Source organism: Salvelinus namaycush, chromosome 15 (assembly GCF_016432855.1).
Source record: "Salvelinus namaycush isolate Seneca chromosome 15, SaNama_1.0, whole genome shotgun sequence".
NCBI lineage: Eukaryota > Metazoa > Chordata > Actinopteri > Salmoniformes > Salmonidae > Salvelinus > Salvelinus namaycush.
Window position 1 is genome coordinate 12,419,623 of NC_052321.1, and position 27,947 is coordinate 12,447,569.

At 45.9% G+C, this 27,947-nt stretch overlaps 1 protein-coding gene across 1 annotated transcript in view; it reads left to right on the plus strand.

Annotated features, from left to right (window-relative positions):
• The window catches only part of LOC120059766 (usherin-like), a 221,759-nt gene that overhangs the window by 102,136 nt on the left and 91,676 nt on the right, over window positions 1–27,947 (plus strand). The window contains exons 11-17 of the mRNA XM_039008819.1: window positions 1,353–1,555; window positions 1,676–1,788; window positions 2,804–3,017; window positions 5,574–5,742; window positions 5,980–6,201; window positions 21,195–21,418; window positions 24,228–24,300. Of these exons, the coding sequence (XP_038864747.1) occupies window positions 1,353–1,555; window positions 1,676–1,788; window positions 2,804–3,017; window positions 5,574–5,742; window positions 5,980–6,201; window positions 21,195–21,418; window positions 24,228–24,300 (1,218 nt within the window). The remainder of the gene's footprint in view (window positions 1–1,352; window positions 1,556–1,675; window positions 1,789–2,803; window positions 3,018–5,573; window positions 5,743–5,979; window positions 6,202–21,194; window positions 21,419–24,227; window positions 24,301–27,947) is intronic.

Consider the following 27,947-nt stretch of genomic DNA (forward strand, 5'->3'; position numbering starts at 1 on the left):
GTTTAAACACTGTTTCCCATGCTTCTTCAATGAACCATAAACAATTAATGAACACGTGTAACAACACCTGCACAGGATCGGTACATCCGAACTTCACACCTGCAGGACAGGTACAGGATGGCAACAACAACTGCCCGAGTTACACCAGGAACGCACAATCCCTCCATCAGTGCTCAGACTGTCCGCAATAGGCTGAGAGGCGCTGGGCTGAGGGCTTGTAGGCCTGTTGTAAGGCAGGTCCTCACCAGACATCACCGGCAACAACGTTGCCTATGGGCACAAACCCACCGTCGCTGGACCAGACAGGACTGGCAAGAAGTGCTCTTCATTGACGAGTCACGGTTTTGTCTTATCAGGGGTGATGGTCGGATTTGCGGTCATCGTCGAAGGTATGAGCGTTACACCGAGGCCTGTACTCTGGAGCGTGATGGATTGGAGATGGAGGGTCCGTCATGGTCTGAGGCGGTGTGTCACAGCATCATCGGACTGAGCTTGTTGTCATTGCAGGCAATCTCAATGCTGTGCATTACAGGGAAGACATCCTCCTTCCTCATGTACCTCATGTTCCTCATGTACCCTTCCTGCAGGCTCATCCTGACATGATCCTCCAGCATGACAATGTCACCAGCCATACTGCTCGTTCTGTATGTGATTTCCTGCAAGACAGGAATGTCAGTGTTCTGCCATGGCCAGCGAAGAGCCTGGATCTCAATCCCATTGAGCATGTCTGGGACCTGTTGGATCGGAGCGTGAGGGCTAGGGCCATTCCGCCCAGAAATGTCTGGGAAATTGCAGGTGCCTTGGTGGAAGAGTGGGGTAACATCTCACAGCAAGAACGGGCAAATCTGGTGCAGTCCACGAGGAGGAGATGCACTGCAGTACTTAATGCAGCTGGTGGCCACACTAGATACTGACTGTTACTTTTGATTTTGACCCCCCCTTTGTTCAAGGACACATTATTACATTTCTGTTAGACACATGTCTGTGGAACTTGTTCAGTTTATGTCTCAGTTGTTGAATCGTGTTATGTTCGTAGAAATATTTACACATGTTAAGTTTGCTGAAAATAAACGCTGTTGACAGTGAGAGAACGTTTCTTTTTTTGCTGAGTTTACACACACACACACACACACACACACACACACACACACACACACACACACACACACACACACACACACACACACACACACACACACACACACACACACACACACACACACACACAGTCATCTGTTTTCTTTGAGTATGTGGAGGGGATAGAGAGATGAAGAGGGAGAGAAAGGCATAGATAGATAGAAAGAAAGAGTGATTTTTAGCTGGTGTTTTAACCTGTGTGTGTCCCTCCCCAGAGCCAGAGGGAGTGTTTCCTCCAGAGGTGGTTCCTGTAAACAGCAGTACAGTGCGCGTGCTGTGGTCTCCCCCTGTACAGCCTAACGGAGCTGTGACTGAATACTCTGTCTATCTAGACGGGACTGTACACGCTACTGCTGATAACACATCAGGATCGTACTTACTGGGAGGACTGCTACCCTTCACCGTCTATGACATAAAGGTACTGTAGTACACAATCACTCACCTCCTACAGGTTTGAATGATTTCTGTTTTTGATGGTGTACTGTTTTGTGTGTTTTTATGTAAAAGGTGAGGGTGTGTGTTTTGTTGTGTATTACAGGTGGAGGTGTGTACTGTGTATGGGTGTGTAAAGAGTAACGCTACTCAGGTGACTACAGTGGAGGATCTACCTGCTGACATAGCACCTCCACACATACAGGTGCTCAGCCCCAGGTGAGTTAGCCTCTGTGCGTGAGTGTGTGTGTGTGTGTGCATGCTTGCTTGTGTGCAAGTGTATATGTCTGCGTGTTCAGGAATGCATGTGTGTGTGATGGTGGACAAAGCCAGAAGCCTTTCCCCCTCTCTCTCTCTCCCTCTCTCTCTTTCTCTCTCTCTCTCTCTCTCTCTCTCTCTCTCTCTCTCTCTCTCTCTCTCTCTCTCTCTCTCTCTCTCTCTGTCTCTGTCTCTGTCTCTGTCTCTGTGTCTCTGTGTCTCTGTGTCTCTGTGTCTCTGTCTCTGTGTCTCTGTCTCTGTCTCTGTCTCTGTGTCTCTGTCTCTGTCTCTGTCTCTGTCTCTCTCTGTCTCTCTCTCTGTCTCTACCTTTCTCTACCTGTCATAATCAGGAGGTGTGTAACGTGTGCCCCAGTAGAAAACTAACCACAGATCGATGGCCCTGACATGTCCCTCTCTGGCCTACATGAGCCCCAAACACTTCATTCATTCGCCACGCTAGATTTGCCAGAGTGGAATTTAATCAATAGTTAATTCATTAATTCTGACGCAAGCTACGTCCGGCCCGGAGAAAGAGTGGGAGAAACAGAGAGAGTGAAGGAGAAAGAGAGAGAGAGAGAGGGAATTGTGGTACGGCTTAGGGTTTGATTGAAATATGACAATTACCGCACATGCTGGTTTACACACGCACGCATGCGCACACACATGCCCAAGTAGACAGACACACACACACACACACGCAGTAGTAGAAGTGTGTGTGTGTGTCTCTTTCATGGTTAGTATCTGCCAAAGGTACAGTAGTTAAAAATAGAAAAATCTATATTTGAAGTGTATAAAACACTCTGACACCATAACTGACTGAGGTAGCTCGAGACGGGGCAGTCCACACTGGGTGGTATGTGTGGCTTTTCAACTCAATCCTGATAGGTCCTCTGTTTGGCCTCCCTCTCCCACTTCACTCTCTTCCTCCCCTAACGCTCTCTCTCTCTCTGTCTCTCCCCCTCTTTCCCTCCTCCAGATCAGTGAGGGTGGAGTGGTCTTCTCCAGGTCAGCCCTGTGGTATCATGCTAGGCTACGAGGTGTGGAGGAAGATGCTGAGACCCTGTGGGGGGGCCGAGTGGGGGTCAAGTGTGACCCAGGGGGGTGAGGGGTCAGAGGTCAGATGCTCCTACCTGCAGTGCTCCGCCTCTCAGGGGGTGTGTGGGGCGTCCTGCTACCAACCTCAGAGACAGGTAACTCTCTTTACACATAGAATAAGTTGTTGCCCATATAATATAATAACATAATAGTAGTAACATAGTAACTCCCTTCATGTAGGGTACCAGTCAAAAGTTTGGACACACCTACTCATTCCAGGATTTTTTTCTTCATTTTGACTATTTTCTTCATTGTAGAAAAGTAGTGAAGACATCAAAACTATGAAATAACACATATGAAATCATGTAGTAACCAAAAAAGTGTTAAACACACTTTTAAATTCTTCAAACTACCCACCCTTTGCCTTGATGACAGCTTTGCACACTCTTGGCATTCTCTCTCTCACCTAGAATGCATTTCAATTAACAGGTGTGCCTTGTTAAAAGTTCATTTGTGGAATTTCTTTCCTTCTTAATGCGTTTGAGCCAATCAGTTGTGTTATGACAAGGTAGGGGTGGTAAACAGAAGATAGCCCTATTTGGTAAAAGACCAAGTCCATATTATGGCAAGAACAGCTCAAATAAGCAAAGAGAAACAACAGTCCATCATTACTTTAAGACATGAAGGTCAGTCAATACGGAACATTTTTCCAGTTTCTTCAAGTGCAGTCGCAAAAACCACGCTATGATGAAACTGGTTCTCATGAGGACCGCCACAGGAAAGGAAGACCCAGAGTTACCTCTGCTGCAGAGGATACGTTCATTAGAGTTACCAGCCTCAGAAATTGCAGCCCAAATAAATGCTTCACAGAGTTCAAGTAACAGACACATCTCAATATTAACTGTTCAGAGGAGAATCAGGCCTTCATGGTCGAATTGCTGCAAAAGAACCACTACTAGAGGACACCAATAAGAAGAAGAGACTTGATTGGGCCAAGAAACACAAGCAATGGACATTAGACCGGTGGAAATCTGTCCTTTGGTCTGATGAGTCCAAATTTGAGATTTTTTGTTCCAACCGCTGTGCCTTTGTGAGACGCAGAGTAGGTGAACAGATTATCTCCGCAAGTGTGTTTCCCACAGTGAAGCATGGAGGAGGAGGTGTGATGGTGTGGGGGTGCTTTGCTGTCTGTGATTTATTTAGAATTCAAGGCACACTTAACCAGCGTGGCTACCACAGCATTCTGCAGCGATTTGCCATTCCATCTGGTTTGCGCTTAGTGGAGCTATCATTTGTTTTTCAACTGGACAATGACCCCAAAAACACCTCCAGGCTGTGTAAGGGCTATTTGACCAAGAAGGAGAGTGATGGAGTGCTGCATCAGATGACCTGGCCTCCACAATCACCCGACCTCAACCCAATTGAGATGGTTTGGGATGAATTGGACCGCAGATTGAAGGAAAAGCAGACATCAAGTGCTCAGCATATGTGGGAACTCCTTCAAGACTGTTGGAAAAGCATTCCTCATGAAGCTGGTTGAGAGAATGCCAAGATTGTTCAAAGCTGTAATCAAGGCAAAGAGTGGCTACTTTGAAGAATTGAAAATATAAAATATATTTTGATTTGTTTAACACTTTTTTGGTTACTATTTGATTCCATATGTGTTATTTCATAGTTTTGATGTCTTCACTATTATTCTACAATGTAGAAAATAGTAAAAATAAAGAAAAACCCTAGAATGAGTAGGTGTGTCCAAACTTTTGACTGGTACTGTATATCATTTGTATATGACAAATAAACAAACTGGAAATCCTTACTCAACTCTGGTTCTGGAGTAACAGGGAAACATAGGGCAGCCCATTTGTGTTCCACTCCAATACTAGCACAGCCAGTTGACTAGTTCAATTATTATCCTTTGGAGGAAAACATCATAATTCTGAACATTTTCTCAGAATCATTCGACTTAGAAGTACATCTCATGTAAGAGGCTAAGAAGTATTATTTATATGGGCCCAGGTGTGCAAGTGTAGGGATGTAACAAAACAATGCCCCTTGGTATTTGAGAAAGGCTGGTGTAAAGCTCTCCTGCAGTAACACAACAGACACAGTCAGATGTTTGAAACAGTTTTATTTATGCAGGAGACACAGTCATTGTCCTCCTCCCAGCGATTGTTTTCATTAAACAGATTAACTTGTCGTCTGACGATTGCTGCAATCCTCATGTCATTGAAAGCCTGCCAACTTGGCAAGCTACCCATACGCCATACGTTTGTCCCCTCAGCGCGGGAATCTTGCGACACACACACACAGACATACACACACACACACCATGATGATGAAGACAAAAGAACCCAGGCGTACCCAAGGACACACACGTTATACCATAATACAGTCGAGTCATTATAGAGGCACAGGCCCGTCGTGTAGAACAAGAGCTGTACACACAGCGGCCATTTTATATACTCAACCTGAACACAGGTGGACGGAGCAGGGCATGTTGTACACAGCTAATTAACTCTCTCCCCCCCCCCCCTCTCTCTGTGTCTATCTCTCTCTTCCCTCACCCCCTCTCTCTTTCTCTCTGAGTCCTCTGTCTCCCTCTCTCTCTCTCTCTCTCTCTCTCTCTCTCTCTCTCTCTCTCTCTCTCTCTCTCTCTCTCTCTCTCTCTCTCGCTCTCTTTAATTCTTCCTTTGTGTGTGTGTGTTCTTCAGGTGTGTTGTGATGGTGTGGTCTACACCAGTAAACCTCTACACCTGTGCTGTGAGGGGCGTTACCTGCCCTCACCAAATTCCTCCCACACTCTGTGCTGTGGTGGGAAGCTCCTCCTACCTCTCCCGGATCACCAATGCTGTGGTGGATACTACATTCCTGTGGCGACTGGTGAGTACCCATAGGACATCATTTAGCAAAATCTATAGTTGTTCGTGTTCTGCCTCACAAGAAAACCATATATATCGTTTCCATCTGTTTCAGTTTCACTTCTCTTCAAAATGTTTTGGGAAATAAACTGTTTACAGTGTTTGAAACTTAATCACAATGTTTTCTTACCTTACCAACAAAACAAACTAACAGATTACTGCTCCTCCTCCTCCTTTTCCTCCTCCTCCTCTCCCCCAGGTGAGGTGTGTTGTCCTGACCCGGGACAGGGGCGTGTGTCGGTGGGGGTGGGTGACGCTTGCTGTGGGCGGGTGCCTTACTCCCCGTTAGGGGGGCAACTGTGCTGTGGAGGGCTGCTCCATGACGCCTACAGGTCCCAGTGCTGCGGCAGTACAGTCATAGAGGATACCCTGGTCTGCTGTGGAGATGCAGAGAGAGGGATGCCACACACACCTTTAACAGGTGACAGATTTACACAAGCTACGTCACACACACCTTTAACAGGTGACAGATTTACACAAGCTACGTCATACACAGCTTTAACAGGTGACAGATTTACACAAGCTACGTCATACACACCTTTAACAGGTGACAGATTTACACAAGCTACGTCATACACAGCTTTAACAGGTGACAGATTTACACAAGCTACGTCATACACACCTTTAACAGGTGACAGATTTACACAAGCTACGTCATACACAGCTTTAACAGGTGACATATTTAAACAAGCTACGTCATACACACCTTTAACAGGTGACAGATTTACACAAGCTACGTCATACACAGCTTTAACAGGTGACAGATTTACACAAGCTACGTCATACACACCTTTAACAGGTGACAGATTTACACAAGCTACGTCATACACACCTTTAACAGGTGACAGATTTACACAAGCTACGTCATACACAGCTTTAACAGGTGACAGATTTACACAAGCTACGTCATACACACCTTTAACAGGTGACAGATTTACACAAGCTACGTCATACACACCTTTAACAGGTGACAGATTTACACAAGCTACGTCATACACACCTTTAACAGGTGACAGATTTACACAAGCTACGTCATACACAGCTTTAACCGGTGACAGATTTACACAAGCTACGTCATACACACCTTTAACAGGTGACAGATTTACACAAGCTACGTCATACACAGCTTTAACAGGTGACAGATTTACACAAGCTACGTCATACACACCTTTAACAGGTGACAGATTTACACAAGCTACGCCACATATTAAATACACAGGCTAGTCAAGAAAGAGCCGTCGATTTCAGACATTTGAAAAGGACGTTGATTTTGGCCTTCGTCAGCGCTCACCCTAAAACAGTTCACAGTTCTCTAGCAAGCAGAGTACTTGATGATACTTAATGGAAACGGCGCATTCTTTTTTATTATAAACTGGGTGGTTCGAACTCTGAATGCTGATTGGTCGACAGCCATGGTATATTAGACCGTATACCACGAGTATGACAAAACATTTATTTTTACTGTTCTAATTACATTGGTAACCAGTTTATTATAGCAGTAAGGCACTTCTGGGGTTTGTGGTATATGGCCAATATACCACAGCTAAGGGCTGTATCCAGGCACTCCGCGTTGCGTCGTGCTTAAGAACAGCCCTTAGCCGTGGTATATTGGCCATATACCACACCCCCTTGGGCCTTATTGCTTAATTAATTTGTTTTAAGCTTTCCCCAAACCATAGCCCTAACTTTAACCACTTGGGAATTAATACCTAAACTTAACCCTTTGAGTTGTTTCTGTTTTAACCCAGTAACACAGAATTAACCCTGTAACCACGCAGAATTATTGGGTAAAAAATCGATGTTCATCCAATTACGGCAAATTACGAAGTGAAACTATGAAATCAGGTTGAAATACAACACACATACTCACACCTATAACAGGTGAGAGATTTGCACAAGCTACAACACACAAACACACACATTAAATGTCTGTCCTACCCACATCCACGTTACACTTCCCCAAAAAGTTTAGGCTGGGTCCTCAGTGACTTTAGAATGACACTGGGAAGAGAGATGGCAGATATAGGGGAGGAGAGTTAGAGAAAGGGGGAAGGATGGAAGAGAGGGACTTGCTCTCTTTTGGGGTCGTCTCTCCCCTGTGGTGTCTCTGAGCGCAGGCACCCAGCCACAGATGGGCAGGGGTGTGTGTGTGTGTGTGTGTGTGTGTGTGTGTGTGTGTGTGTGTGTGTGTGTGTGTGTGTGTGTGTGTGTGTGTGTGTGTGTGTGTGTGTGTGTGGGCGGTGTCACACAGTGTCAGACATCTTTGTCACGGCAGATGATAGAGCGGGCAAGGGATGGCACTGGCGAGGGCACTGCCAAGCACTCTGCAGGAAACACACACACGCAATTCACACACACATTCACACACAGCAGGGTACACTCTGCAGGAGTCAAAGTGCACACGTTGCCAGACTTGGACACGGCACACTATTTATCACACAACATATAAACAAGGACCCCATAAGGATGTGTTGTATAGTGTCATTAGTCTCTCTCCTCACAAATACTCTTTATATTGTACTGTACCATAAAGGACTCTTGAGGAATGCTCAAGTCCTTTCTGAACCAGGTAACAGGCGCACTAAGTTAAACCATGAGGAAACCATTTCACTAAATGTCCAATGGAATGTTTTGATTGCCTGTTTTCTGCCAAATGAACAGAATTCTCAACAGTGAAGACATATGCTGTGATCAATTCCTGAGTCACATATTGCAATATCTTACTTTAATACCCTCTTTTCCTCTCTTCCTCCTTCCTGTATTCCATCTTTCATTAGCGTTATCTTGCTGGAGTGAGCATATGCTTCTCTCCTCCTCTTCCTCCTCTTCCTTCTTCTGCTCTTCTCCTCCCTGCTCTCCTCTTCCTTCTCCTCCTCTTCCTCTTCTTCCACCACCTCTACTCCCCTTCCTTTCCCCCTTTCCTCTCCTCTCATCTCTCATTAGCGTTAGCTCTCCCAGTGAGAACATATGGTATGATGGATAGTTAGGCTAGCTCGGTTAGCGATGCTAAAGGCCATTTGCCGGGTGCCTGCACTGTCGGAGGGCCCGGGGCCGCCGCTCCAGCCCCGATCTGAGCGTCTGCTGCTCCCCGCAAACACACACACACACACACACACACACACACACACACACACACACACACACACACACACACACACACACACACACACACACAGCAACACGTATTATAGGACGGGCTACTTAACCTTGGCAACAACACTTTCAACGACACTCTGAAGGATTCGTCCTCAGCAGGACATAGCTGCTGAGAAGTTCATGTTCAGTTAACCTTCCTTACTTTTGGAAGATTTACCAGAATGACTTGTTTGATCTATTTGTGTGACTCTGTGACTGTGTGACTGTGTGACTGTGTGACTGTGTGACTGTGGAAGAGAATAGTAAAGTGAGAGAGGACAAAGGCAGCTAATCCAAATGCATTTTAATCAAGAAAAGAAAGAAAGAAAGAAAGAAGGAAAGAAAGAAAGAAAGAAAGAAATAGTGTGGGCTTAGGAAAGAGTAAAGATAAAGAGGAAGATAGAGGTAGAGTGGAGAGGGATGGAGAGAGAGAGAGAGAGAGAGAGAGGAGGGGAGTGTGAGGGCTCCCTGTGTCCGTGTGAAGGGTGTCCTGCGGTGGCCAGCTGATAGGCGATAGAGGGTGATGTGATTATCAGGTCCCTGAAGTGCGATCTATCACACATTACACTCTGCTCTGTCAAGAACCATACACACCCTCCACGGGGGAACAGCAATGCTGGGAGACAGGCTGTCTGCCGGCTCACACAAACACACACACACACACATACAAATGTGTGTATCCGCGGGGCAGGGCTATTGAATTTGAGCCGGGGGAAAAAGGGAAATTAAAAAGGTGAAATAGAATAAAAGAGGAAAACAAAATGTGATCAGTTTAACCTGTTCAAGGTAATATGATATAAACAGCCACATCAGCCATATATTTCATGTATTTATTTAACCTTTATTTAACCATGCCAGTAAGTTGAGAACCTGCCCTCATGTTCAACAACCGCCTGTCCAAGAGTCCAAAATACAGCAAGGAACAAATAAACATGGAAAACACGATAGTTGAAATACGTGAGTACAAGTATGGTAAATATCATCCATACCAAAGCAGTAGCGTAGTGGGATTATATGACCTGGACTGACTGTGTGGTTATGAACTATCATTCACGTACACTCTCCAGGTCACCACTCTCTATAAACCTCTACAGCAGGGTAGAGAGAAAGATGAAAGGCAGAAAACAAACTCCAATCCCTGTTTAATACTGCCGTTATCTTACATTAAAACAGATTTAGTCTAACAGCAGGTTGCAGAGTCAGGGGAAGGACAGTAAACAGACGTTTAGTGTTTAAAAGACTACAATATTGCTGTAATATATGTAATATTAGCCTATCCATTAGTTAGTGGGTTTGTTTGAGGATAAAGAACTGTTGGTTCAGTCTTCAGTTTATGTTACATACAAACGTTGATCCTTACTAACAGCAAGTTGGAGTGTTTGGGGAGACAGACAGCAAACATGTTAGTCTGCCGTATTTTCAGACTAATACAGAATCAGACTCCTCTCTTGAGCCACAGATTTACTTTAGTTTGTTTCGTATTTTGGAGGATGAAGATAGTTTAGTGGACTCAAGGCTGTTGGGCCTCCCAGAGCTCCTAACCCCTTATGAGTCACTGCCTTGCTGTGTGTGCCCCTCTTCTCACCCTTCTCACCCTTCCTTAAGTCGCTACTTCCCAGTGTGTGCGCTCCCCTAACTCTTCCCCCTCCGCCTGTGTGCTGTGTGCACCAGCCCAAACGTTCAAGGGCAATTCTGAATATCCCTTTTCACCGTTTAAGTGTTAAAAGCCTCTCGGTCCGGGGGTGTTATGTCAACGCGGCGCCATCATCAGCCCGGGGGATGGAAACGGCTGTGATGATGCTAAAAGAAAGGAGGGGAAAAAACATAATAAGCAAATATGTTTTTCAAGGACACCGTGACCATTTGCTGGAGGAAATTATCCCTGTAGTTAAGAGCTGAGCCTGACGAGATGAAGCTGGGTGTGTGCGTGTGTGAGGTGGTGATGCGCGTGCATTTTATGGTGTATTTGGGCTTGTGTGTATTTGTGTGTGTGTGTGTGTGTGTGTGTGTGTGTGTGTGTGTGTGTGTGTGTGTGTGTGTGTGTGTGTGTGTGTGTGTGTGTGTGTGTGTGTGTGTGTGTGTGTGTGTGTGTGTGGCACCATGCTTAATCATCCCTCACATGAATGTCCTCGCATTGTTCTGCCAAAACTCTCACATCAGCACTGGGGACCAATCAACAGACAGTACGTCCTAAACAAGCATTGTCTATCTAGGGTGTTTTAAAAGACGGAGTGGAGGCTGAACAGATGAAGACGTTTCCTTTTAATGTGTTTATGATGATGTCTTTTCTATTGAGTTACCTTAATGGCCTTAACATCCTCCAGCCATTACATTAGCATGTAGCTGTTAGCTGCTAGCTGTTAGCCGCTGTGTTGGAGACCCACAGTTAGAGTTGGGCTGTGGATTCAGTCAAACACTAATTTACTAAGTATTGGGGAAAGCTCTGGAACTGAAGCAAAGGCTACTGAAATACATTATGAACACACTCTGAAACAAACAATTGCTCTAACAAACAGTAAACACACAAACCTACTTCAGCAGATGGTTTCTAAGTGTTGGCTTGGTATAGGTTTCCAAAGCCTCATAAAGAAGGGCAGTGATTGGTAGATGGGTAACAATAACAAATCAGACATTAATTATCTCTTTAACCTCGCATGGTCAAGTTAATAATTATTCTGTGGATGATGTATTGAACCACCCAGACACATCAAAGATACAGTCATCCTGAGCTGCAGAACAGGAAGGAAATTGCTTAGGGACGTCAACATGAGGCCAGTAGTGATTTTAAAACAGCTACAGAGTTCAATGGCTGTGATGGGAGAAAACTGAGGATGGATCAACAACATTGTAGTGACTTCACAATAATGACCTAATGACTTGTAATCTCATTACAACTTAATTGGAGTCCACCAGTGGCCAACTTAATTGTTTGGACATGATTTATAAAAAATAAAAAACACTTGTCTATGTAAGGTCCCACAGTTGACAGTGGATATCAGAGCTGAAACTATATCATGAAGTCCAAGGAACTGTCCGTGGAGTCTGAGGGATCAACAGTGTCCACATCACCAACAAACTAACATGGTCCAAGCACACCATGACAGTCGTGAAGCGTGCACGACAAAACCTATTCCCCCTCAGGAGACTGAAAAGATTTGGCATGGGTCCTCAGATCCTCAAAATGTTATACAGCTGCACCATCGAGAGCATCCTGACTGGTTGCATCCCCGCCTGGTATGGCAACTGCTCGGCCTCCGACCACAAGGCACTACAGAGGGTAGTGCGAATGGCCCAGTACATCACTGGGGCCAAGCTTCCTGCCATCCAGGACCTCTATACCAGGCGGTGTCAGAGGAAGGCCCTAACAATTGTCAAAGACTCCAGCCACCCTAGTCATAGACTGTTTTCTCTGCTACCACACGGCAAGCGGTACCGGAGCGCCAAGTCTAGGTCCAAGAGGCTTCTAAACAGCTTCTACCCCCAAGCCATAAGACTCCTGAACATCTAATCAAATGGCTACCCGGACTATTCACATTGCCCCTCTCCACACCACTCTCTGTTGTCATCTATGTATAGTCAATTTAATTAACTCTACCTACATGTACATACTACCTCATCTAACCGGTGCCCCCACAGAAATACAGAGTTCCTTGGCTGAGATGGGAGAACCTGCCAGAACACAACAGTCTCTACAGCGCTTCAACAATCTGGGCTTCATGGGAGAGTGGCCAGACGGAAGCCACTCCTGAGTAAAAGGCACAAGACAGCACGTCTGGAGTTTTCAAAAAGGCACGTGAAAGACTCTGAGAGCATAAGGCAAAATATTCTGTTGTCTGATGAGACAAAAATGTAACTATTTGGCCTAAATACAAAGCGCTATGTCAGCAGAAAACCAGGCACAGCTCATCGCCCGTCTAACACCACCCCTAACGTGAAGCGTGGGGGTGGCAGCATCATGCTATGGGGATGCTTTTCAGCGGCAGGGACTGGGAAACTGGTAAAGAATGAGGGAACAACGAATGGAGCCAAATACAGGCAAATCCTTGATGAGAACCTGCTTCAGAGTGTAAACTACCTTAGACAGGGGTGATGATTTACGTTCCAACAGGACATTGACCCCAAGCATACAGCCAAAGCAATGCTGGAATGGCTTCAGAACAAGAATGTGAAAGTCCTTAAATTGGCCCAGCCAAAGCCCAGACTTGAATGCCATTGGTAATTTGTGGATAGACTTGAAGATTGCTGTTTATCGCCGCTCTCCATCTATCTTAAAAGGGTTTAAGAAAATCTGATAGGAAGAATGGGAGAAAATCCCCAAATCCAGTTGTGCAAAGCTGATACAGACATACCCAAAGTATTGAGTTAGGGCTGTGACTACTTATTTAAATGAGATTAGATATTTCTGTAATTCATTTTCAATAAATTAGCAAAAAAAATCTACAAACATTTTAAAACTTTGTTATTATTGTGTGTAGATGGGTGAGAAAAAATATATTCAATCCATTTTTAATTCAAGCTGTAGCACAACAAAACTGCCTCCTTATTTTCAAGCATGGTGGTGGCTGCATCATGGTATGGGTATGCTTGACATCAGCAAAGACTGGGGAGTTTTTCAGGATGAAAAGAAACAGGTTGGAGCTAAACACAGGCAAAATCCTAGTGGAAAACCTGCTTCAGTCTGCTTTACACCAGACACTTGGAGAGGAATTCAACTTTCAGCAGGATAATAACCTACATACAACACAACGCCAAATCTACTCTGGAGTTGCTTAGAAGACAGTGAATTTTCCTGAGTGTCCAAGTTACAGGTTTGACTTAAATCTGCTTGAAAATCTATGTCAAGACTTGAAAATATTGCACAATACAGGTGTGCAAAGCTCTTATGAGTCTTACCCAAGAAGTCTCACAGCTGCAATCGCTGCCAAAGGTGTTTCTAACATGTATGGACGCAAAACTGAATACATTTCAACTCTATATCTGACATGGTACAGGGGTCTTCTTTTTTAAACCCATAACCATGTGTGTGAGGTGTATACTTTTGTTTCAAAATAGATGTGTTTAAGACTACCAAGAAACACTCTGTGTGACCCTGATTTAGTCCACAGCAGTAAAAGGTTAATCCCATTTTGTACCACAATAAAATGTAAAGAATTCCAAGTGGGGTGTTGACTTTCTGTAGGCACTGTACACAAACACACACACACACTTGAGAGTGCATCTGTGAGGGGCGATCAATACAGTCTCATGTTCAGCGTCTTTTTACCTGTGCTTTACCTGCTTCCCCTCTCTCTCTCTCTCTCTCTCTTTCACACTATCCCTATTTCTCCATTCCTCTCTCCATCGCTATCTCCGTCACTCCCTCTATCAGAGAGAGGTTCAGATGTAGGATCTTAATTTGAGCCAGTTTGCTACAGCAGGAAAATAATGGACATTTTTGTAGGGTTGATACATTTTTCATTAAGGAAAATCAAGTCTTAAATTTCATCGTGGATTACAAACTTACAAACTTTAGAAGCCTGTTTAAAACTAAAATACACTACAAGTTTGCGTTTCCTGCTGTGCTGGGGAATTATCAGTAGCAAAAGAGTGATCAAATTAAGATCCTGCTGTGTGTCTCTAGGGGATGGTCCTCAGGGACTGGTGTAAACTGCCGGCCCAGCCTTTCTGTCCTGTCACAGAGTGTGAGAAAGTCAATGTGATTTCAGCACAACGCACAGTGCATCCTCCCAGGAGGTGGTGTGTGTGGGGTTTGGTGTGTGGCTTACCCACAGTCCCCCCGGTAATGCAGAGTACACAGGAATATTAATACAACAGTGAAACTCTCTGTTATTGAATACTGTTACCAGTGCTATTCCTGGATCGTAAAGAGCACTTGTTCCGTGCCGTGTCTGTGACTTTGAAAATGTGTGTGTGTGCGTGTGCGTGTGCGTGTGTGTGTGTGTGTGTGTGTGTGTGTGTGTGTGTGTGTGTGTGTGTGTGTGTGTGTGTGTGTGTGTGTGTGTGTGTGTGTGTGTGTGTGTGTGTGTGGACCTGTATGCATGTGTATAAAGTTAAACGGGGGGCTAATATATTCAGGTATTTAAAAGTGTTTTGTTTGTTTTAAGTTGGGCTTTAGTAGCCGAAAGGCTAGCGTAATCCACGACACACATTTTTATCAGTTGTTCATTGCAGGCTAAATATTTACTTCTCATTAAGTGAATGAACCTTAATTCACACTGCCTAAGCACCTTCTGTCGGCACGAGTCCCCTGCGCTCTAATGAATGTATGCAAATCCATCATCAATCTGAAGATTAGCTACAGCGCTGTGCTGTGCAATGCTGTGTGTGTGTGTGTGTGTGTGTGTGTGTGTGTGTGTGTGTGTGTGTGTGTGTGTGTGTGTGTGTGTGTGTGTGTGTGTGTGTGTGTGTGTGTGTGTGTGTGTGTGTGTGTGTGTGTGCAGAGAGATTGTGTTTCTGTTGAAATACTGATATGAAAATAACTGAAGTTTAGCTTTAGAGGAGATGTCTGACTAGAATACCTACTCTATGTCCCTCACTCTCTCTCTCTTTCTTTCTCTCTCTCTCTCTCTCTCTCTCTCTCTCTCTCTCTCTCTCTCTCTCTCTCTCTCTCTCTCTCTCTCTCTCTCTCTCTTTCTCTCTCACTCTCTCTCTCTCTTTCTCTCTCACTCTCTCTCTCTCTCACTCTCTCTCACTCTCTCTCTACTGCTTGGATGGAAGGTGAAAGGGATGGAAAGAGGATGGAGGGAAGTGGAATAGGAGAAGGGGGGAGGTAGAAAAGGACAGATGGATGGATGGAGGGGTTTTGAACAGTCACTGTAAGCATCATTATTACTTGTCTATTATTTCTCTATTTTCTCTCTGCATTGTTGGGAAGGGCCCGTGAGTAAACATTTCACTGTTAGTCTACACCTGTTGTTTTACCAAGCATGTGACAAATACAATTCGATTTGATTTGACCAGGTCACAGTATCAAAGTTCACATTTCCCTGAGGAAGGAATGAAAAGAGGAAGGGAGGGAGGTGGTAAAGATGATTAAACACCCTGTAAATAGCGGAGGGCATCCGGAAGGGAAGTGGAAGGGAAGATAGGACAGGGACGTGTGTGTGTTGTGTGTTTGCGTGTGTGTGTGTGTGTGTGTGTGTGTATGTGTGTGTATGTGTGTGTGTGTGTGTGTGTGTGTGTGTGTGTGTGTGTGTGTGTGTGTGTGTGTGTGTGTGTGTGTGTGTGTGTGTGTGTGTGTGTGAGGGTTGCTGCTGCTGGAGAGGAGAAAGCTATTTTGGAAAACTGTTGAGCTGTTTATTTGCAAGTCATTGAAGCTGAAGTGATGCGCCCTGGGAATCGCCACCGAGCCCCGCTCCGCAACAGCTGCCATCCCTAAGTGAGTTAGCGCGCGTCAGACATCTTTATGTCACGACGGCCCGTGATTTATGCCGCATCGCTCGGCGGAGCCACAGAGCCTGCACGCGGCAGCAAGAGAGAATCAGCTGAAGCCATCCGTTTGGCGGCTGAGTGAAAAGAGCGTGTGGATTAATGGCTCTGTCAGAGTTTATATGTGCATAGAACGAACACTGATTAGAGTATTAAGCAATTAGCCATTTATCACCGTGGAACTAGGTAGCCGGGTAATTACAGTTGTGGTGGTTTATCCACAGAGAGAACGTACCACTCACACACTGTTACCCTCACTACCATATAGATCTGGAACTATAGTAAATAACACAGGACTCACACACTGTTACAGTCACTACCATATAGATCTGGAACTATAGGAAGAACACAGGACTCACACTGTTACAGTCACTACCACAGAGATCTGGAACTGCAATAGAAAGGGGTTCTGTGCTTTGTCAGTTGCTACAGAGGTATGGAACTAATATAGAGAGGGTTATGTGTTCTGTTAGAACCACTACAGGCTTTATGACTAGTACAGTAGTAGTTATGGCTGTATAACTAGAGGACATTAGCTCAGTACAGTAGTAGTTATGGCTGTATGACTAGAGGACATTAGCTCAGTACAGTAGTAGTTATGGCTGTATGACTAGAGGACATTAGCTCAGTACTGTAGTAGTTATGGCTGTATAACTGGAGGACATTAGCTCAGTACAGTAGTAGTTATGGCTGTATGACTAGAGGACATTAGCTCAGTACAGTAGTAGATATGGCTGTATGACTAGAGAACATTAGCTCAGTACAGTAGTAGTTATGGCTGTATGACTAGAGGACATTAGCTCAGTACAGTAGTAGTTATGGCTGTATGACTAGAGGACATTAACTCAGTACAGTAGTAGATATGGCTGTATGACTAGAGAACATTAGCTCAGTACAATAGTAGTTATGGCTGTATGACTAGAGAACATTAGCTCAGTACAATAGTAGATATGGCTGTATGACTAGAGAACATTAGCTCAGTACAATAGTAGTTATGGCTGTATAACTAGAGGACATTAGCTCAGTACAGTAGTAGTTATGGCTGTATGACTAGAGGACATTAACTCAGTACAGTAGTAGATATGGCTGTATGACTAGAGAACATTAGCTCAGTACAATAGTAGTTATGGCTGTATGACTAGAGAACATTAGCTCAGTACAATAGTAGATATGGCTGTATGACTAGAGAACATTAGCTCAGTACAATAGTAGTTATGGCTGTATAACTAGAGGACATTAGCTCAGTACAGTAGTAGTTATGGCTGTATGACTAGAGGACATTAGCTCAGTACAATAGTAGTTATGGCTGTATAACTAGAGGACATTAGCTCAGTACAATAGTAGTTATGGCTGTATAACTGGAGGACATTAGCTCAGTACAGTAGTAGTTATGGCTGTATGACTAGAGGACATTAGCTCAGTACAGTAGTAGTTATGGCTGTATGACTAGAGGACATTAGCTCAGTACAGTAGTAGATATGGCTGTATGACTAGAGGACATTAGCTCAGTACAGTAGTAGTTATGGCTGTATGACTAGAGGACATTAGCTCAGTACAATAGTAGTTATGGCTGTATAACTAGAGGACATTAGCTCAGTACAATAGTAGTTATGGCTGTATAACTGGAGGACATTAGCTCAGTACAGTAGTAGTTATGGCTGTATGACTAGAGGACATTAGCTCAGTACAGTAGTAGATATGGCTGTATGACTAGAGGACATTTGTCACGTTCCTGACCTGTTTTTCCTTTTTCTTGCATTTATTTAGTTGGTCAGGGCGTGAGTTGGGGTGGGTTGTCTATGCGTTATTTTCTATGTTGGGATGTTTGTGTTCGGCCGGGTATGATTCTCAATCAGAGACAGCTGTCAATCGTTGTCCCTGATTGAGAATCATACTTAGGCAGCCGGGGATTCACGTGTGTTTTGTGGGTGTTTGTATCTCGTGTCTGTATTCGTGCCACACGGGACTGTTTGTCGGTTCGTTTCTCTTTTGTCATTTTGTTTCATTAGTGTTCCGGTTATTTTTGTTAATAAATAATCATGGACACAAACCACTCCGCATATTGGTCTGATCCTTCTCGCCTCTCCTCCTCGTCCGAGGAGGAGGATTACGACGACCGTTACAGAAACACCCACCACCAAAGGACCAAGCGGAGTGGAGAAGGGCGGCAACAGCAGTGGAAGAAAACACAGGACTCGTGGACTTGGGAGGAGATCCTGGACGGCAAAGGACCCTGGGCTCAGCCAGGGGAATATCGCCGTCCCAAGGCGGAGCTGGAGGCAGCGAAGGCAGAGAGGCGCTGGTATGAGGAGGCAGCGCGGCGACGCGGTTGGGAGCCCGAGAGTCAGACCCAAAAATTTCTTGGGGGGAGGCACACGAGGAGTGTGGCAAAGCCGGGTAGGATACCTGAGCCAACTCCCCGTGCTTACCATGGAGTGAGAGGGCGTCGTACTGGTCAGACACCGTGTTATGCGGTAAAGCGCACGGTGTCCCCAGTACGCGTGCTTAGCCCAGTGCGGGCTATTCCACCTCGCCGCACTGGTAGGGCTAGGTTGGGCATCGAGCCGGGTGCCATGAAGCCGGCCCAACATATCTGGCCTCCAGTACGTCTCCTCGGGCAGGCATACATGGCACCAGCCTTACAGATGGTGTCCCCGGTTCGCCAGCATAGCCCAGTGCGGGCTATTCCACCTCGCCGCACTGGCAGGGCTACTGGGACCATTCAACCTGGTAGGGTTGGGGAGGCTCGGTGCTCAAGAGCGCGTGTCCTCCTTCACGGTCCGGTATACCCGGTGCCACCTCCACGTACCAGTCCACCGGTGGCAGCCCCCCGCACCAGGCTGTCTCTCCGGGTGCTCTCTCCAGCTGCTCCCACCTGTCCAGCGCTGTCAGAGCCTTCCTCCTCTCCAGCGCAGCCAGTGTCTGAACTGCCTGCCTTCCCAGCGCTGTCTGAACTGCCTGCCTTCCCAGCGCTGTCCGTCTGTTCCGAGCCTTCAGAGCCGTCCAGCCAGGACCAGCCAGTATGACTAGAGGACATTAGCTCAGTACAGTAGTAGTTATGGCTGTATGACTAGAGGACATAGTCACATGCTTGAGAGTGACATATGAAGACGAGCAGCGAGCAGAGAAAGGCTTTGTTCTTCCCTCCTTTAGAACATCTTGAAATGAACAGAAGCCATTTTTCCATTTTAACCATGATAGTCAAGGTTAGGGTGTCATGGCAGAGAGACATCACACGTCTCTGTCACAGATACCAGCTCAGGATACACGCGTGTCCCTCCCCCACACTTTAACATTCTACATGCAGCAGCAATGGGGAATACTATTATAGCGGAAAACATCTTTAATGTCCTACGTCGTTCACATTCACGATATCCGTTTAATTCTCAGTGTATGTCGTCACCCGTCCTTAGGTGGTGGAGATCCCATATTTGTTTATTTAACCTTTCTTTGTGTAGAGGTGTGTGTCTCTGCTCGCTGCGGTGGAATCATGTCAGGTGGTGGGTCCATGCTGGTGCAGTCAAACTGCATTAGAAGCACTGCCATTAGAGGGAGGGAGGGAGGGAGGGAGGGAGGGAGGGAGGGAGGGAGGGAGGGAGGGAGGGAGGGAGGGAGGGAGGGAGGGAGGGAAAGCTAGTGAGAAATAGGAAGAAGAATAGAGGGATGAAGAGAGCAAGAGAGATGAGAAGTGGCTGATGGACAATGAGCAGAGGAGAGAGGGCTGACAGGTAATGAGCAGAGGAGATAGGGCTGACAGGTAATGAGCAGAGGAGAGAGGGCTGACGGGTAATGAGCAGAGGAGAGAGGGCTGACGGGTAATGAGCAGAGGAGAGAGGGCTGACGGGTAATGAGCAGAGGAGAGAGGGTTGACGGACAATGAGCAGAGGAGAGAGGGCTGACGGACAATGAGCAGAGGAGAGAGGGCTGATGGACAATGAGCAGAGGAGAGAGGGCTGACGGGTAATGAGCAGAGGAGAGAGGGCTGACGGGTAATGAGCAGAGGAGAGAGGGCTGACGGGTAATGAGCAGAGGAGAGAGGGCTGACGGGTATTGAGCAGAGGAGAGAGGGCTGACGGGTAATGAGCAGAGGAGAGAGGGCTGACGGGTAATGAGCAGAGGAGAGAGGGCTGACGGGTAATGAGCAGAGGAGAGAGGGCTGACGGGTAATGAGCAGAGGAGAGAGGGCTGACGGGTAATGAGCAGAGGAGAGAGGGCTGACGGATAATGAGCAGAGGAGAGAGGGCTGACGGGTAATGATCAGAGGAGAGAGGGCTGACGGACAATGAGCAGAGGAGAGAGGGCTGACGGACAATGAGCAGAGGAGAGAGGGCTGACGGACAATGAGCAGAGGAGAGAGGGCTGATGGGTAATGAGCAGAGGAGAGAGGGCTGACGGGTAATGAGCAGAGGAGAGAGGGCTGACGGGTAATGAGCAGAGGAGAGAGGGCTGACGGGTAATGAGCAGAGGAGAGAGGGCTGATGGGTAATGGCGGTGGACGTGTGGCAGCAGGCAGGCTCAGCAACACGCAAACTACACAAATGACGTACACAACGCACGTGTCACAGCTTTGACAACACATTTCAGGGAGTCCCAGGGAGGATATAGACACACACACTCGCGCACACACACACACATGCACAGACACACAGACAGCAACGGGTGTGTTCACACAATGACACACACACAGAAGAAGACACTTTATTTTGGTGATTTGGTTAATATGGTTAGTTTCAGTTTCAGTCTGAGACTGAGTCCTGTTTTCACACATTTGAACTAACGCTTCACTAATTGTGTGTGTGCGTGCATGCGTGATACATGTGTGTGCTTGCTTGTGTGTGTGTGTACCCCCAGGTCTGTCCTGCTGTGGGGAGGACTATTTGAACTCGTCCACATCGCTCTGCTGTGTTGGCCATGATGGTTTTCCTAGAATGCATCCTGCTGGTAACGGAACGGTTCATCTGCAGTGCTGCGGGTCAGAGGTCATCAACCAGGAAGAGGAGTGCTGTAACGGAGTGGGCTACAACCCCCACAGACATGTGTGTGCTGACAGAGTGTCATCTGGACTAGTGAAGGAGGTAAGGAGGCAGAGTCATCTGTCTATGACAGAGTGTCATCTGGACTAGTGAAGGAGGTAAGGAGGCAGAGTCATCTGTCTATGACAGAGTGTCATCTGGACTAGTGATGGAGGTAAGGAGGCAGAGTCATCTGTCTATGACAGAGTGTCATCTGGACTAGTGAAGGAGGTAAGGAGGCAGAGTCATCTGTCTATGACAGAGTGTCATCTGGACTAGTGAAGGAGGTAAGGAGGCAGAGTCATCTGTCTATGACAGAGTGTCATCTGGACTAGTGACGGAGGTAAGGAGGCAGAGTCATCTGTCTATGACAGAGTGTCATCTGGACTAGTGACGGAGGTAAGGAGGCAGAGTCATCTGTCTATGACAGAGTGTCATCTGGACTAGTGAAGGAGGTAAGGAGGCAGAGTCATCTGTCTATGACTCTGTGTCATCTGGACTAGTGAAGGAGGTAAGGAGGCAGAGTCATCTGTCTATGACTCTGTGTAGGGGGTGGGGAGGTTGTATCTGTAGTAGTGTACATACTATACTGTATGTGTCTCTACCTGACTTCTAGAAATAGTTTAGCATTTAGTGTATTATCAATCATTATTCATGTGATCATGGATTAAAGTAGATACATTATAAATACAAAAGGATGTGAACACCCCTTCAAATGAGTGGATTCTGCTGTTTCAGCCACACCCGTTTCTGACAGGTGTATAAAATCGAGCACACAGCCATGCAATCTCCATAGAGAAACATTGGCAGTAGAATGGCCTTACTGAAGAGCTCAGTGACTTTCAACGTAGCACCATCATAGGATGCCACTTTTCCAACAATTCCAACAAGCCCTGCTAGAGCTGCCCCGGTCAACTGTAAGTGCTGTTATTGTGAAGTGGAAACGTCTAGGAGCAACAAGGGCTCAGCCGCAAAGTGGTAGGCCACACAAAAATTGTCTGTCCTCGGTTGCAACACTTACTACCGAGTTCCAAACTGCCTCTGGAAGCAACGTCAGCATAAGATCTATTCGTCGGGAGTTTCATGAAATGGGTTTCCATGGCTGAGCAGCCTCACCCAAGCCTAAGATCACCATGTGCAATGCCAAGCGTCGGCTGGTGTGAGTGGTCTGAAGCTCGCCGCTATTGGACTCTGGAGCAGTGGAAACACTTTCTCTGGAGTGATGAATCACGCTTCACCATCTGGCAGTCTTACGGACGAATCTGGGTTTGGCGGATGCCAGGAGAATGCTACCTGCCCAACTGCATAGTGTCAACTGTAAAGTTTGGTGGAGGAAGAATAATAAATCTTAACGCTACAGTTTACAATGACATTATAGACGATTCTATACTTCCAACTTTGTGGCAACAGTTTGGGGAAGGCCCTTTCCTGTTTCAGCATGACAATGCCCCCGTGCACAAAGCGAGGTCCATACAGAAATGGTTTGTCAAGATTGGTGTGGAAGAACTTGACTGGCCTGCACAGAGCCCTGACCTCAACCCCATCTATCACCTTTGGGATAAATTGGAACGCCGACTGCGAGCCAGGCCTAATCGCCCAACAACAGTGCCCGACCTCACTAATGCTCGTGGCTGAATGGTAGCCAGTCCCCGCAGCAATGTTCCAACATATAGTGGAAAGCCTGTTATAGCAGATACGGGGGGACCAACTCCATATTAATGCCCATGATTTTGGAATGAGATGTTCGATGAGCAGGTGTCCACATACTTTTGGTCATGTAGTGTATATTGGACTTTGTCGTAGCCATGTGAGATGACAGCAGGTCTGAATGTATATCTATATCTATATATCTGAACACACACACACACACACACACACACACACACACACACACACACACTCCTCAGGAGTCAGGGACCTGAGCCATAGTCCATTTATCAGTTGCTTCCAGGCTGGGATAGTGTGTTCCTATCCCAGCATGAGAGCAAGAAAGGTAAGAGGAGGAGAAGAGAGGGAGAGGACTGGAGAGGAACTGTCATTATCTCCTAATGATGTCATTAAGGCAGCAGCCACGCTACACACACTCACATGTTCACACACATGGCTTCCTGAAGAAACCAACCGGTATAGACATACCATACCATGGCTTAGTTACAGTTAATGGTAACAGACATAAACACACATACTGTATATACAGTCATATGAATACTAGACACAGTGAAATACAAATATGGATCAGAAGTCCCCACATGGATAGGAGAAGGATATTTTAGGCTTAGAGGTTAGGGTTAGTGTTAAAATTTGGTTTAGGGTTAGACTTAGGTTTAGGGTTAGTGTTTGGGGTTAGGGTTAAAGTTAGGTTTAGGGTTAGTGTTTGGGGTTAGGGTTAAAGTTAGGTTAAGGGTTAGGGGTTAGACTTAGGTTTAGGGTTAGTGTTTGGGGTTAGGGTTAAAGTTAGGTTAAGGGTTAGGGGTTATGGAAAAGAGGATCTTGAATGGGAATAAATTGTTAGGTCCCCACAAGGATATTAAAACAAACGTGTGTGTGTGTGTGTGTGTGTGTGTGTGTGTGTGTGTGTGTGTGTGTGTGTGTGTGTGTGTGTGTGTGTGTGTGTGTGTGTGTGTGTGTGTGTGTGTCTAACTGCAGTGTGTTGTCTCCTTTCCAGGCCCAGTGTTCTCCCAGTACTCTGTGTTCAGTTTCTGCTGCCTCCACAGCCTACTGTGGGTCCTGTTCCTTCAACACGTCTCTCTACATCTGTACCTGGGTCCACACCACACACACACCTGAAACCACAACGCTAAACTCACCGCAAACTACACACTCACTCATGACCTCACACACCCCCCTGACCACACACACTCCTTTGGAACAGTCTGATCCAGCCCTCTGCTCCTCCCAAGAAGATTTGATCTACAGTGGAGTGGCCAATAGATACAGCTACACAGGTATGACTACTGGCCAATAGATACAGCTACACAGGTATGACTACTGTACATTACATTCAACACTACAACTTCATTAGCACCCTCAGTAGTTATTTAGAGTAGCTTCAAGTCTTGACCAATCAGAAACAACCTTACTGAGCAAGTTGTAGCTGTGGCAACAAATAAATTATTGTGTAAATTCATGTGACATTGGAGACCAATGCATTTTCCATGACATTCCACACTCACACTAACATGTGCTGAAACAGCTGCTTGTTTGCTAATGGCTGTAAGTCTCCGGTGGGTGGTGTCGTGGGCCTGCGAGCACCTCTGTATCATTACAACTTTAAGATGGCCATTTAAACACCACTTGAGGTCTCACTCTTATTTATCTGGCCGGAGTGAGTGAAAGAGTGAGTGAGTGAGTGAGTGAAAGAGTGAGTGAGTGAAAGAGTGAGTGAGTGAGTGAGTGAGTGAGTGAGTGAGTGAGTGAGTGAGTGAGTGAGTGAGTGAGTGAGTGAGTGAGTGAGTGAGTGAGTGAGTGAGTGAGTGAGTGAGTGAGTGAGTGAGTGAGTGAGTGTGTTGTGGGTGTGTTGTGGGTGTGTGCGTGTCTGCGTGTGTACTCTTTCTGCACATTATTTATTTGGTTAGTTACGTCTGTTTAATCAAGACTAATGGTAGTATGCAGGGTGGAGGGTGTGTGTGTGTGTGTGTGTGTGTGTGTGTGTTGGCATTGTGTGGAGGAAAGGAGAAGAGAGTGATTCTAGTCGACGCTGTGACACCATCTGGGCAGAGGAACATAAAGCTGTCGCTGCCCCGCCATCCACCAGATGTTTCTCACGCCCCCCCCCACACACACACACACACACACACCAACTCAAACTGCAAACACACGCAATGCTTTCATACCACAGAAACACATGCAAACACCTCATACACACATCTTACACACCGCACATCCACTACTAACCTCAGTTTAACCACATACCCTTAAGATAAAAATGAGCCACGCTGGCTACAATGCAAACGAATGATTAAAATCACCAATGTCAGGGTTTTACAGAAATACAAACACAACATTGCCACTAGAGCTGGGCAATATGGACAAAAAGTCAAATTGCGATCAATGTAACTGTTTTACTCGATAAAGATAAATACAACAATACATTTTACTTTACATTAGCGGCAGGGCTCTAGACAATTATTTTCCAGTGCCAAGTAAGACAACTGAGATGGTAGCCAGGATTTTAAAAGTAAGCTATTTCATGAAACATATCCAGGGAATTCATGATAGATATTTTAATGTGCAACCTGTCAAAATAGGATCCAGAATTATCAGATTTATGTTTGGCTCTTCAGAGATGAATTTGCCAACATCTTTTTGCATATTGGCCTAAGCTATATTATTCACCACCCGAGGAAGTGGGAACTCAAAAGTGTAAACACTTAGCTAGATTTCTAACTGTAAATATGATATTGTTGCTTGGTAGACAGGTAGGCTAATTGATTCATTTATCAGTAAATGTCATGTCCTGCAAAAACTTTCCAGCACTAGGCCTAGGCCACGTGATGTAGCATATTGACCGCGAATGGCATCAAAACCATACTACACAGCCTACTCCGGTTGTAAAGTGGTTCCATGAACTCAAATGAAGAGGTGAGAAATACGTGATCTACTCCCAGAAAGCTGTGACTCTCCTCTCTGGAACTACAACAACAGTAGTTGCTTTGAAATCTGTCTTTTTCCAGCTACTGCATTTTGAGCCACGGTCATACGCTTGTGGTTATCAGAATCCATCTCTCCTTCCTCCGTGCGGCGCACAGTGGGGAGTGAGAGTGGCTCGTTCACACAGCAGTCTCCAGCGAAACAGGGACAAGCGGATACTTTCATAGCAGGAATCAACATAATGTATAGGCTATTGGAGGGGGGGGGGGGGGGGGGGGGGCGGCAGATAGCCTAGTGGTTAGAGCGTTGGGCCAGTAATTGGTTGCTAGATTGAATCACCGAGCTGACAATGTAAAAATCTGTTGTTCTGCTCCTGAACAAGGCAGTTAACCCACTGTTTCTAGGCCATCATTGTAAATAAGAATTTGTTCTTAACTGACTTGCCTAGTTAAATAAAGGTTAAAAAATATATACATATACAGTGGGGAGAACAAGTATTTGATACACTGCCGATTTTGCAGGTTTTCCTACTTACAAAGCATGTAGAGGTCTGTCATTTTTATTATAGGTACACTTCAACTGTGAGAGACGGAATCTAAAACAAAAATCCAGAAAATCACATTGTATGATTTTTAAGTAATTCATTTGCATTTTATTGCATGACATAAGTATTTGATCACCTACCAACCAGTAAGAATTCCGGCTCTCACAGACCTGTTAGTTTTTCTTTAAGAAGCCCTCCTGTTCTCCACTCATTACCTGTATTAACTGCACCTGTTTGAACTCGTTACCTGTATAAAAGACACCTGTCCACACACTCAATCAAACAGACTCCAACCTCTCCACAATGGCCAAGACCAGAGAGCTGTGTAAGGACATCAGGGATAAAATTGTAGACCTGCACAAGGCTGGGATGGGCTACAGGACAATAGGCAAGCAGCTTGGTGAGAAGGCAACAACTGTTGGCGCAATTATTAGAAAATGGAAGAAGTTCAAGATGACGATCAATCACCCTCGGTCTGGGGCTCCATGCAAGATCTCACCTCGTGGGGCATCAATGATCATGAGGAAGGTGAGGGATCAGCCCAGAACTACACGGCAGGACCTGGTCAATGACCTGAAGAGAGCTGGGACCACAGTCTCAAAGAAAGTCATTAGTGACACACTACGCCGCCATGGATTAAAGTCCTGCAGCGCACGCAAGGTCCCCCTGCTCAAGCCAGCGCATGTCCAGGCCCGTCTGAAGTTTGCCAATGACCATCTGGATGATCCAGAGGAGGAATGGGAGAAAGTCATGTGGTCTGATGAGACAAAAATAGAGCTTTTTGGTCTAAACTCCACTCGCCGTGTTTGGAGGAAGAAGAAGGATGAGTACAACCGCAAGAACACCATCCCAACCGTGAAGCATGGAGGTGGAAACGTCATTCTTTGGGGATGCTTTTCTGCAAAGGGGACAGGACGACTGCACCGTATTGAGGGGAGGATGGATGGGGCCATGTATCGCGAGATCTTGGCCAACAACCTCCTTCCCTCAGTAAGAGCAATGAAGATGGGTCTTGGCTGGGTCTTCCAGCATGACAACGACCCGAAACACACAGCCAGGGCAACTAAGGAGTGGTTCCGTAAGAAGCATCTCAAGGTCCTGGAGTGGCCTAGCCAGTCTCCAGACCTGAACCCAATAGAAAATCTTTGGAGGGAGCTGAAAGTCCGTATTGCCCAGCGACAGCCCCGAAACCTGAAGGATCTGGAGAAGGTCTGTATGGAGGAGTGGGCCAAAATCCCTGCTGCAGTGTGTGCAAACCTGGTCAAGAACTACAGGAAACGTATGATCTCTGTAATTGCAAACAAAGGTTTCTGTACCAAATATTAAGTTCTGCTTTTCTGATGTATCAAATACTTATGTCATGCAATAAAATGCAAATTAATTGCTTAAAAATCATACAATGTGATTTTCTGGATTTTTGTTTTAGATTCCGTCTCTCACAGTTGAAGTGTACCTATG